Here is a 12,236-nt window from a genome sequence, read left to right as displayed (position 1 = left end):
TTCAGGGAAGAATTGTCTTTTCAACTCCCTTTTGAAATCTTCCCATGTGGTTATGTTGCAAGTACCCTTCTCCATATCTACGCACTTTCTCCTCCACCACAAAGTAGCATTATCAGAAAGGTAGAGAGCTGCAGTGCGTACCTTTATTGCTTCTTCGACCACCCCTTGGCCTTCGAAGCACCTCTCCATTTGCCATAGGAAGTTCTCCACCTCGCGAGCGTCCCTTACGCCCTTGAATTCCTTTGGCTTGGGGAGATCAATCTTTGTCGTCTCCCTTATAATGGTTGGTCGAGATTTTGCCTCCTCGAACCAAACTCGAACTTCCTCAAATAGCTTCAAGGAATTCTCAAGCTTCTCTTCGATTTGGAGCATGCTTTCTTTGAAAGCATCTAGTTCTCCTAACACGTGAGCCTCGAGGGTCTCCTTGTCATGTTCTATCCTTTGGAACCGCTCATCCATAGAGGATAGAATATTTTCCAACATAGAAACTCTTTCTTCTAAGAAGTTAGAGTCCTTACCTCTAGGCTCACTTGAAGAACGTACCTTCTTGCCTCCCCATTGAGAAGGAATAGTATCCCTTCCCCTTTGTGACTTAACATGCTCCATGGTGATATTTGAAGCCATACCCACAAACCACTTGTGCTCCCTCTCGAACCTTGCTCGGATACCAAATTGTCACGGCCTTGGACACACTCCAACGCTACCATGCCGTCACTCGGACTTACTCAACCTCTTGAGCTAAGACCAAGTCATCCTAACCCTCAATACTTAGCAAAAAAGCTAAGAACACAAGAGAACACAAGAGAAAGGAAGCTTTGGTGGAAGAACACTTTATTACTCAAGTGTTTGTTACAAATGATTCACACCCACAAACTCTAACTCTCACCCCTATTTATAGCCATCCACCTTCTCAATGGATGGTTAGGATTAAATCTAATCAACGGTCCAGATTAATCATCCAGAACCTTCTTTACAAATCTATCCTACCACAACTTTCTAAATACTTCTAGATTGTTCCATACAACTTTTCATACTTTTATATCAATCCACACTCTTCTAGAATATTCTATGATCTTCTAAAGTCTTCTAGAACCTTCTAGGGTATTCCGGGACCTTCTAGAACATTCTAGAATGTTCCGGAACCATCTAGAGTATTCTCAAATACTCCAGAAAACTATACAAACACTGTTAAATCTAACATTCTAAAAATTTACCGTGACACACAGCTCCTTTGTTGAGCATTTTTAATAGAATATTTTTAAAGTATTATTTTTTATATTTTCAAAAATGAATTGATTTATATTTAAAATTTGTATTGGAATTGATTTATGAAATAAAATCGGTATCATCTTAGAAATACGGTATTATTTAATAAAAAATTAATAAAATTTTATCATTCGTATAATTATTATGTCGATGAAATAATTTAAAATTATATACCATTCTAATTGAACTAATAATAAGTATTGAAAGAACAAATTTTATTTTTAATTTTAAATTATTATTTATAATATATAATTCTACAAATATTTTTATAAAATCTAAAATAAAATTAGAACTAGCATTAGAGATGCCCTATCTCTCTATGCAAACTTAACACTACTTTACATTAAACAAGGTTTAATTCCCACAAATTTAAGACTAAGGATGGAACATGATGCTTAGGTTGGGTTATGATACGCTTCAAACCCCGAATCTAACTTAAATTTCATGTGTGATAAAATTTTCAACCAAATGTATCTCGTATTTTGAATTTTTGATAGTTATTTAGGAATCAAGGGTCAAAATTCATTCAACTCATTCACAAAACGCAACTGCATGCAGTTTAATTCGTTCTCTTCAATTCGATGATAAGTACCGAAATTATAAAAATGAGTGTTGCAAGGGACAAGCGCACGTACAGGGACGAGTCATTACTTTCGGGAACACTATAATTATATTACAGACTTAACTAATAAAATGAAAAAAAGGAACCCCACAGACACACGCAAGTTACTTAGATTTGTTTTGTTTCCATTTTCCATTGACATGTGCCCACAACTTTCAGGCATAGTTTGAGCCACAAGCGAAGCAAAAGCGCTCTGCACTGCAGTATGCACTCTTGAATATGCTACTTTTATTACCTTGTTAATCTAGATATACTTATATTCGTAAAATAATATTATTATTCATACACTAAATGCTCTTATACTAGTATAAGAATACGATTATTGTTATCAATTAATTATGTATTTTAATTATTTTTAGTGAACAAAACAAAAAACAACCCAATTAGAGAGCCAATGAAAAAGACCAACTAACTTCAGTTAATAATCAAACAAATTCAATTACTTACAATTTTTTTAATTATTTTTTTATTCTTTTTCTTTTTTTTTTCCTTTTAACACTACAAATTTTATTCATTCACCACCAACCACCATCATCTATCATCGATCATACTAAATTCTAAATTGTAAAATTATAAATTATAAATTTTAAATTCTAAATTTTATACCTTGAATTAATTAGTTTTACTTTATTTTACTTTTAAATGTTCTTTTATTTGAGTTCTAGATATTTTTATTGTCATCGGTTTGAGATTTTTTTTTATGTTCAATTATTGGTTGATTTGAAGTGCTGGCTCCCAAAATTAGTTGTTAGCGAAATAGTTTCTAAAATGGTACTATTAGAGAGTTGATATAATTAAAGTATTTTGTTTTTTTATTTTTTTGACCTTATAATTAAAGGATTCTATTTTTTTAATTAAAGTATTTTATATTTTTTTCTTAACTTTTTTTGGACCTTATAACTAAAGGGTTTTTTTTTTTTGCTTTCTATTAAAGTCTTTTATTTTTTTTCTTAATTTTTTTTGGACCTTATAATTAAAGGATTCTAATATTATAGCTGAATTTTTTTTTTCCTGCTCCACCTACATATAGACCAAGCCTAAAGCTGAGGCAATCCTTTTAATCCAGACATTGCCTAGACCAAGTGACAATGTCATTGCTTCTTAATCAATCTGCACCAAGTTCAAATTTCTGCCCAGACTCGAATGAGACCTAAATTGTGGACCAGGTGTGTGAGTATTGTAATGACTAAAAAATATGTAGACAACAAAATGTTTACCTTTTTTTGTTTTAAATTGAATAATGCTACATATCTAAATTTTTTTATGAACCAATTCAAACTAAATTAAATAATAAGACTTACAATAATGTTATCTATAACTAATTTTTATGGACTTTGACATAAGTTTAAAATAAACACAGAAGCAAGGCCAAAAAAGTAATAATAATAAACACAGAAGGAAAAAAGTAAGGCATTGCTATTAAAGTATGTTCAAGAAAAACATGCATATTTTGTATTCTGTCTTTTGAAAAAACAAAAAATAGAGACGGATATTTTGAATTTTATATTTTTATTTTTAAGAAATATAAAATATACAAAAGAATTATTATAAAAATTTTGTATTTCTGCTACGCTCTTTACCGCTAAACGAATTTTCTATCAAGTATATTTATATTATATTTTTGCTTTAAAGATAGATTCCAAAATTCTAACACATTAGCTATGTGTCATAGCAAGAGTGATGGGATTCGGAGGATTAAAATCAGTTTTGTGAGATAGACAATGATTTTTCTAAACAATGTGAACAATAAATTTTAGAATTGATCCAATAAAGTAAAAAAAATATACTATTTCCAAATTACTTTCTAAACTTTAACATTAGGATAACTATTCGCACACCTAGTGAATTGAACATCCATCTATTGTTAACTGTGTATGAGTAAATCGAATAAAAAGGAAAAGTATATGAAACCAAAAGCTTACCAGCCAAAAATTAAACAAAACCACATTAATTTATATTAATAATTAATTAATTTTAAATTTTTTAAATTCAAAATTTAAAAAATTTAAAATTAATTAGGTAAACCTAATTAAAACTTATAAAAACCTTTCTCTCCTCTCTCACATTAACCTACCTACCTCCAACAATCACACAGACCCCTCTCTCTCTCTCTCAACCTTCTCCGCCTTGCGTCATGGCTTCCACCGTTGAAGTCGCCAGAGAGTTCATCAAAATCCACGAAATCTCCTTCTCCGACCCCCCAACACACAAACTGTAGCCGCGGAGAGTCTATCCTATGGATTCAAGGACTTCGTGTTCGCCCTGTACGGATTCTATTGGAAGTTCATGAAGAAGGTGTGCATGTTGGAGCTCTTGGGCGTCAAAATGCTCCACCAGCTCCTCCACGTGAGGCAGCAAGAGAGAAAGAGGTTCCTTAGCGATTTAGCGAAGAAAGGGTTGGCCGGTGAGGCCGTGGATATTGGGGCAAAACTCATGATGCTGACCAACAACGTGATATCGATGATGACGATGAGACAGAAGAGTTGTTCTGAAAGGGGAGGAGAAGCGAAGGCGCTGAGAAAGGTGGGGGAGGACACAGTGGAGCTGAGCGGGAAGTTCAACGTGTCGGATTTCTTGTGGTTCATGAAGGGTGTTGATATTCCTCAGATCTTCTTGATGATGAGTAGGGGGAATGCGCATTTCGTTCTCCTATATTTTGGTGGATATTTAGGTGCCGTTTTGATGATTAAAAAAACTATAAATTACACACTTGATCTTAGCTAAAATTAAACCATTACAGAAATATAAAAAAATATTCATTTAGTATGAAAAAACATCCTAATATTTAACAAAAGAAACATCTAATTATATTTTAGCAAAAATAATTAAATATCTATAAAATTTAAAAAAATATGAAATTCTTAAAAAAATAGAGACATTCACATTTGCAATACAAAAAAATTCGAAAAATATATAAAAGAACATTCATTTAGTATGAAAAAGAAACATTCTGATACTTAGCAGAAGAAATATCCATATATATTAACTCGTAGAAATTTTGGATTCACCCAAAAGTATTTGGCTGATTTTTGGCTAATACCATTTTGGTTCCCTAGTATTGCTCATAAAAAAAATAACCATGAGAATAATCAACATAATTATGTGCATACATATTAAATTGAACATTCAATATATATATTATTCATATTGTTTAGTATTCTCGTTATCTCCCTATATTTTTCCTTCAAATATTGCTACCCTAAGGCCTAAAGCAAGAACATTTATTTATTTATTTATTTATTTTTTTGTAATCCTTTTGGTACCGAAGAATAAGAACATTTCCCTTAAATATGTGGAACACACTTTAAATACATTAACAATTTTTTTTTTATTTTATGATTTGATCACTCAATACTTATGAAGAGTAAAGTGTATGTAATAATATTACATAAAAGATTTGCAAACATGACATATATAAGTTGCATGCTATGACGACCATTGTGACTATATAGTTTTAATAATATTTTTAAAAAATTACTAAAATTAAAGGAATTTTTTAAAATATTCAAAAACATTTTTAAATTTAAAAATAACAATAAAAAATATTGCAAAAAATGGGGCCCACCATATCTCCATAGCATAGACTTCACCATATAATGATGAAGTTCTGGACAAGCTAAGGAATTGAAGTAGGTTTTAGCTAAGTTGGGGATGAGAAATGAGATGCTCATTGTATTGAGATCCTTCTTCCAATCCCTGCTTTGAAACGTGCTTAGATGATGATTTTCCATTTCTATAGATACAATATAGTATCAACTGCATCGCTCCCAGTACAAATCCACTACCATTTGGCACCTTTTGTTATAAACAAAAATAGTAAATTGATTAGCATGAAATTAAATATCTAGCCATAAAAATATATGGAGAGTGTTAGGTAAACAATGACTATCTTAAACAACATGAACAATTACCAATCAAATAAAAATACATTACACTCTAATTTAATATTATTAATTAAATTTAAAATTAACTTACTCTTTTAACCCTATTAATTCATATTGTTCACATATTATTCAAAAATGTCGTTAATTACCTATATTTTTCCTAGATATATATATGTTGTAAGATAAAGAATGTATGGCTGCGCCTTGTATGTGTTAATTTGGTGATCATTGAAATACCATTATTTTCACATAAAATTGTTAGATAATTCAGTCAAATATATTCAATTAAATATATAAATTCACATGAAAATGTCATAATTGAAGTATCATCTTTAACTATTAGTTCAAATAAAAGGAAAGAAGAATGTAGACTTACCCCAAGAATAACATCGCGAACAAGAAAAGCGTAAAACAACCAAACGCCACCGTTTAGAAAGAAGAAAAACGAAAGAAAGAATGGCATATATTCTACACTCTTTGTCGTCACCACTGTTTTCTGAAAATGATATTTTAATATATTGTCAGTAGTTCAGATCAGTTCATAAAAAAAGAGAAGATATGAACGAATGCTCAAATAAAAAAAGAATCAGATGAAGAAGCGTAATAACAAGCTAAGTTAACAAAAGATTTAGCATGTAATATGGATAATGTTAGAGAAATAATAAAAAAAGAGTTCAAATTATGCATCTTAAATAAAACAAGTTTGATTTTTTTATTTTTTTCTCCTTTAATTAAGTAATAATCTCTCATAATTATTGATAATTAATTATTAAAAAAATCTCAATGTATGCACTTAATTACTATCAATGAGAAGGAAAGAAAAAGCTGTTAGATCATCCAGCATAGTTATTGTGGGAGAGGCAATAACCTTTAATTACGAAACAAGATAATGCTAATGAGACCAAAAAAAATAGAATTTATCTTATTTAATATTCATTAATTATCGTAATAATTAATAAATGTTAAATAAGACAAATTATGACTATTTTTTGTTAATTTTCTTTAATTATTAAACATTTCCGGCGAGATATTTTCTCCCACAATATTCACATAAAAAATAGTTTTACAAAATAATCATTTTATATGAATATAAAAAATTAGTTATTGTATAAAAACACATTTTATATTATAACAAAAATTAATTATTTTTATTATATTAAATTTAATTATTTTAATAATTAATTAATTTATTAAAAAATATATAAAATAATATATATAAATACATATGGACTGATTTTTAATATCCATAAAATAGTTTAAAAAAGAAACATTACTCACATGCTGTATGCAAAGAAATCTGAATGCAGGCTAGCTTTTAAGATTTTGTTTAATGTCTTTTTGTGACAAATTAAATGAGGTTGTTAAGCTTAGAATTAGATCCACAAAATATGAACATGTGTTAGAGTTACTGTGTCAGAGCTAGATTTTTTGTGGAAGCATGAGATGGTGAGCGAAACACGTCATTAGGAAACTAATTTGAATACTTGGTCCGTCCAAAATGTAATAATACTTGGGTGGCAAGCATCATGAATAATTGAAAGTGTAAGATCATAATATAATATGAGAATATTATAGAAAATTAAGCAGTTGTACGGCTTATATTTTCATATTCAAGCATGAACATGTATGGTAATGTCGTTTAGACAAATAAAATTTGAAAGTCATTCATACTAGGCTATTTGGAACTTCCGTTATAAAAATGCCTATGTGCCAATAGTTTCCCTATAGCTAAAATGATTTTTAATTTTCTGGTAAAAAAAATTATATTAATTAATTATTAACTAATAGGTGAAAAACACTAGTATTTTTTCTTCATAAGTATTTACTGTTGAGCACCATGACTAATATCGTTTTACGAAAATTGTATCTTCACACTAAAAATTAATTGCTAAATTAATTACCAAATCAATTATATTCATGTATAAATATATATTATTTAGTTTATTAATATATATTTTATATTTCAGTATGTATTTTATTCAAGTAATTGAATTTGATCATGTAGTTAATTTTCTAATAAAAATATTATATGCACATAAATAATCAGTCATAAATAAAATAGCTTAGTCACTATGTAATTATGTATTTATATATAATTATATTAGACTTACATTAAAATTAACTATAAAATCAGTCACTAATATATGTTAAAATATAAAATATATATTAAAAATAAGTTAAATAATACATGTATTTATAAAAAAATATATAATAATTAATTTAGTTATTAATTTGATGTATATATAATATTTTATTTACGTATAAATATATATTATTTGATTTATTTTTAATTTACATTTTATATTTCAACACGTGGCTGCATTTTTATACACACGCACATACAATATGAATGATTTTTTAATTGATGAGATAACTAGTTTCGGAAATTTAAAGTTTCTAACGTTTATTATTGCAACAATAATCAAACTATTGACATGGACTAATAAAGGACAATAAGGCATTTGGAATTAGTGATATTTTAGTTATAATATGAAGAAATAATGAATGTAAAAATATGAGTTACCATGGCAGCAAGAGGTGAAGCATACATAAGAATGTTAAGGCCTGCACCCATAACACCAACTGCATTAGTACGAGTCTCTCCCTTCAATGCTATTTCACTTGTTAATATTGCTGCTCCCAACACCCCAACATCCAATATCCCAGCCATAATCGCACTCTTTATCTGAAATACATTACACACATACCAAATCAAACTTTAACTAAATCTCAAAAAATATTTTTATTATTCAATAATATTTTTATTTTATTTTAAATTAAAAAATCCAGTAAATATTATAATTTTTTATTAACACTTGACCAGTATAATAATTTATACTCATATTTATAAAAATTTATCCACAAAAATCACATAATTTACACTTATATTTATCAGAATTTATATACATGAATTAATATAATTTATATCTATATATACTTATTAAAATTTATTTATTAATGACAATTTAATATCTATACTAACTAAATACTTATCAAAAATTATTAAAAACTACTGACTTCTCAAGAGTTGTACTTAAAAGATATATATTATCAAATACTAAAATTAAAAAAAAAAAAAAAAAAAAGAGTATGCCTTGATTGTTTTTGGTGCATAGAGAAGGAATAGAAGAATGTAGATAATCTGGACGAAGACGCCGAAGCCATTAACAGTGGCCACAAGGTACTCTCCTTCCTTTATGATTCCATAGTAAGTCCATAGAGAGGAGTTAAGCAATGTGCAAATATAAGGCATGCTTGAGAAATCTTCCGTTGATTTCTTCTTTATTATTCTCACAAATGTATCCCTGTATGCATGGTAATAATTCTTTACACACATTTAATTTGGAGGATGCAAAATAAGAAGAACTAGGTGAAGATAGAGCCTTACATAGGAGAAAGAAACATGAGGATTGAGATGATGTTCCCTGCAACAAACAAAGAAATAACCAATTATGGAAACAATCTAATTCTAATCTATACACTTAAACAAAGAAACAACCACTTATGGAAAACACAAAATCAAACATATTCACTTAAATAAAGAAACAACCACTTATGGAAACACTTCATCAAACCTCCTCCTCTCTCTCTCTCTACACACATTTTTTTTACATTTATTCAACAATCAAGATTATACCTATGACCCCAACAAAGAAATTGAGTTCCGCCATGTTAGTTTCTTCAGCGTAGTGAGTGGTGACTGCTGAGCGAGAGCTGCTTGAATTCGAGGGTTTATATATATATGAAAAAAATTTCACTAGCCATGTCATTACACCATTAACGAGAAATAGTATTTGAAGAATTGACTTAAGTTAGAATATAGATATTAAATTAGGTTAATTAAAAGTTAAGAAACTAAATTAAATATATTTTGGGTTAATGAAAATTTAAAAATATTAAACTATACAAAAATTTGAGAAATTAAATTGAATTTTATCCGAATTTCGTGACTAATTTTTTTAAATATTATTGACCAAATTTTAGAATAATACTCAATTATTAAATTTTATAATATTTTTTAAAATTTGGAGCAGAAAAATTTACAAAAGACATATTATATTTTTAATATTTAAATATATAATATGACAGAAAGTATATCATTAATACACAAAAACGTATTATTCCACTCTTAAAAAATATTATAAAATTATTTAACTGATTGTGACACTAAAATTAAGTGAAAATCTTAAAAAAATATATGGAATTTTGTGAGTTTGTTTTTGGGTTTCAGATATGAGTATATGATCACGTGTTATTCAGTTCTGATCTCCGGACAATGATTATTATGTTTAAACTTTAGAGTCTAGGTTAGGCATCGTTTTCAATAATTTGCAGCCACAAAATGTAAAAGCCAAAGGACCTACGATTGTTGTTTCTTACATGTGATGTTGCCACTGCTGCCTCACCTGCCTCCAATTTTCTGGTAAGGTATATTTTTTAATTAGCATAGTATTTTTTTTGTTAAGTTATAGTGATGAATGAATTAAACACTAATTTTTCTACAAAGGACAATAACTATATGTCATACTCATAATAATTGCCAATAAATTCAAACAATACATTTAATATATTCTTTGAAAATAATAAAAAAGATTATTAGGAACTACAAATTATTAAAAATTAATTAAAATTCAATCATCCATCTATTTTTCTTTTATTTTTCCATTTTCTTTTTTGATTAAAAAATAATGTTCTCAAAAAGACCTAATGTTAACAGATAAATACATTATCTCTCAAACTCAATCACAGCATGCCATATCATACAAAAATCTTTTTAATTAGATAAAAATAAAGATAAAATACACTTAATTTTCTAAGCAATAAAAAATTCAATTGCATTTCTATGAAAAAGCCCCTTTTTTTCACAAAATAATTAAGTAATATACGAAAAGTCTTCCTCCGTTTCAAATTTATTATTTTTTTTATTTTATTATCGTTGGAAATTAAATGTCATTTTCTTTTAATTTCAAAAGTCATTAATTATCTACTATACCATTTGTTACGGTAGGTAACCGGAGATTAGTCCAATGGATGGCGTTCGGCGGCCCAAGTGTATAATAGAGGAGGACTCCAGGCAGGTTCGCAGCTCGGGAGGCCCCGTCCGACTTGTGCTCGCGTGTGAATGGGGGGTGGTACCTGCAAAGACACTCCGATGCTTAAGTCAGCAAGGGTGTAAGCAGGTCTAAAGAGTATTGGACTTAGTGATACCTGAGGGGTGTCAGTGTATTTATAGTGGTGAGCCAATAACCACCGTTGGAGTAGTGCCGTATCTTTAGGATTGTAACCGTCCCATTATCTTAGGGAGGTTAAGATACGGCTTTATGAAGTGGTTAGAGAGATTTTAGGGGTGGTTACTCATTTGAATGAGCATTTATCTGCCAGCTAATCTCACAACCGACTTCTTTGTACCAAGTCGGGGTTGACACCGACCTCTTGAGTGGAGGTGGGTGCTTTGCTAGGTTTAATCTATTGGATCAGGCCTTTCGATTGGACCTGGGCCCTTAGCATTGGGCCAGGGTATGAACAGTGCCCCTACTTGAGCCCAAATTTCCTTTTAGGTTTGGGTTCAAGTATTCAACTCGGGTTCGTAGTCGATTTGTTTGAGAGAATACGGATCTTGGAAACCGACGTGATTTTCGCGACCTTTGATTTCTGACAGTTACGTCAATTCAAACGTCGTGTCCATTGAGGGATCATTTAGGGATTGAGGGCTTTGGTAACGGTGCAGTCGCATTTATGGCTGCCTCGCTTTTACCATTATGCCCCTTAGCCTTTTTTATAAATACTTTCCCTCTCTTTCCATTTTCCGTTTCTACAATCTTTCAAACTTCTTCTCATCCTGTTCGTGTTGCATCCTTGCGTTCAAAGATTTCTGTTCTTCTCCAACCTCCATTTTCGGATAAAGGTTAGTTTTGCTTTTTTCATGCCATGCTTTATGCTTGCATGTTTTGTTTTGCGAGTAGATAGGTTGACCTGTAGATTCTAGTTTCGAATCTCTCCTCTTTAGTGGCCGTATTTTTTGATTTTCTTTTTCTTTTTCCTTTTTGTAGGTTTTCTGCCACTTTCTTCTTTATAAAAAATGGCTTCTGTAGACATTCTTTCTCAGTGGGTTGACGATACGGTCCTTGGGGAGGAACCGTTGGTTGACGCTGAGTTCATCACCCACCTTCGTACTCATCATAGGCTCTGTACTTCGGACGAGGACGAGCCCAGATATGAACTGATAATCCCGGGTCCTGAAGACCGGGTCTGTTTTGGGAGAGCTAATGAGGCGGCCCCTCATTTTTTCTTCATGTATGAATGCATGACCACCCGTTTGGGTGTTTTTCTTCCTTTCTCTGATTTCAAGATATCCGTTTTGCACCACTGTAAGGTTGCCCCTACTCAACTCCACCCCAATTCATGGGGTTTTTTGAAGATTTACCAGTTTATAAGCCACGCTCTGGACTTCCCGACTTCCTTGA

At 30.1% G+C, this 12,236-nt stretch overlaps 1 protein-coding gene across 1 annotated transcript; it reads right to left on the bottom strand.

Annotated features, from left to right (window-relative positions):
- Positions 1 to 4,952: 4,952 nt before the first annotated feature.
- Positions 4,953 to 9,521, bottom strand: LOC130976927 (bidirectional sugar transporter SWEET17-like). The gene is made up of 6 exons (XM_057901882.1): positions 9,410 to 9,521; positions 9,161 to 9,197; positions 8,867 to 9,077; positions 8,297 to 8,458; positions 6,149 to 6,268; positions 4,953 to 5,683 (listed from the first exon to the last, which is right to left on the bottom strand). The coding sequence occupies exons 1-6, from the start codon at positions 9,441 to 9,443 to the stop codon at positions 5,525 to 5,527; spliced, it is 723 nt and encodes a 240-aa protein (XP_057757865.1). The 5' UTR covers positions 9,444 to 9,521; the 3' UTR covers positions 4,953 to 5,524.
- Between the last annotated feature and the right edge of the window lie 2,715 nt (positions 9,522 to 12,236).

This window comes from Arachis stenosperma, chromosome 4, assembly GCF_014773155.1.
Source record: "Arachis stenosperma cultivar V10309 chromosome 4, arast.V10309.gnm1.PFL2, whole genome shotgun sequence".
Lineage (NCBI taxonomy): Eukaryota > Viridiplantae > Streptophyta > Magnoliopsida > Fabales > Fabaceae > Arachis > Arachis stenosperma.
Note: the sequence above shows the minus strand (reverse complement) of the source record. Positions and strands in the feature narration are given on the sequence as shown.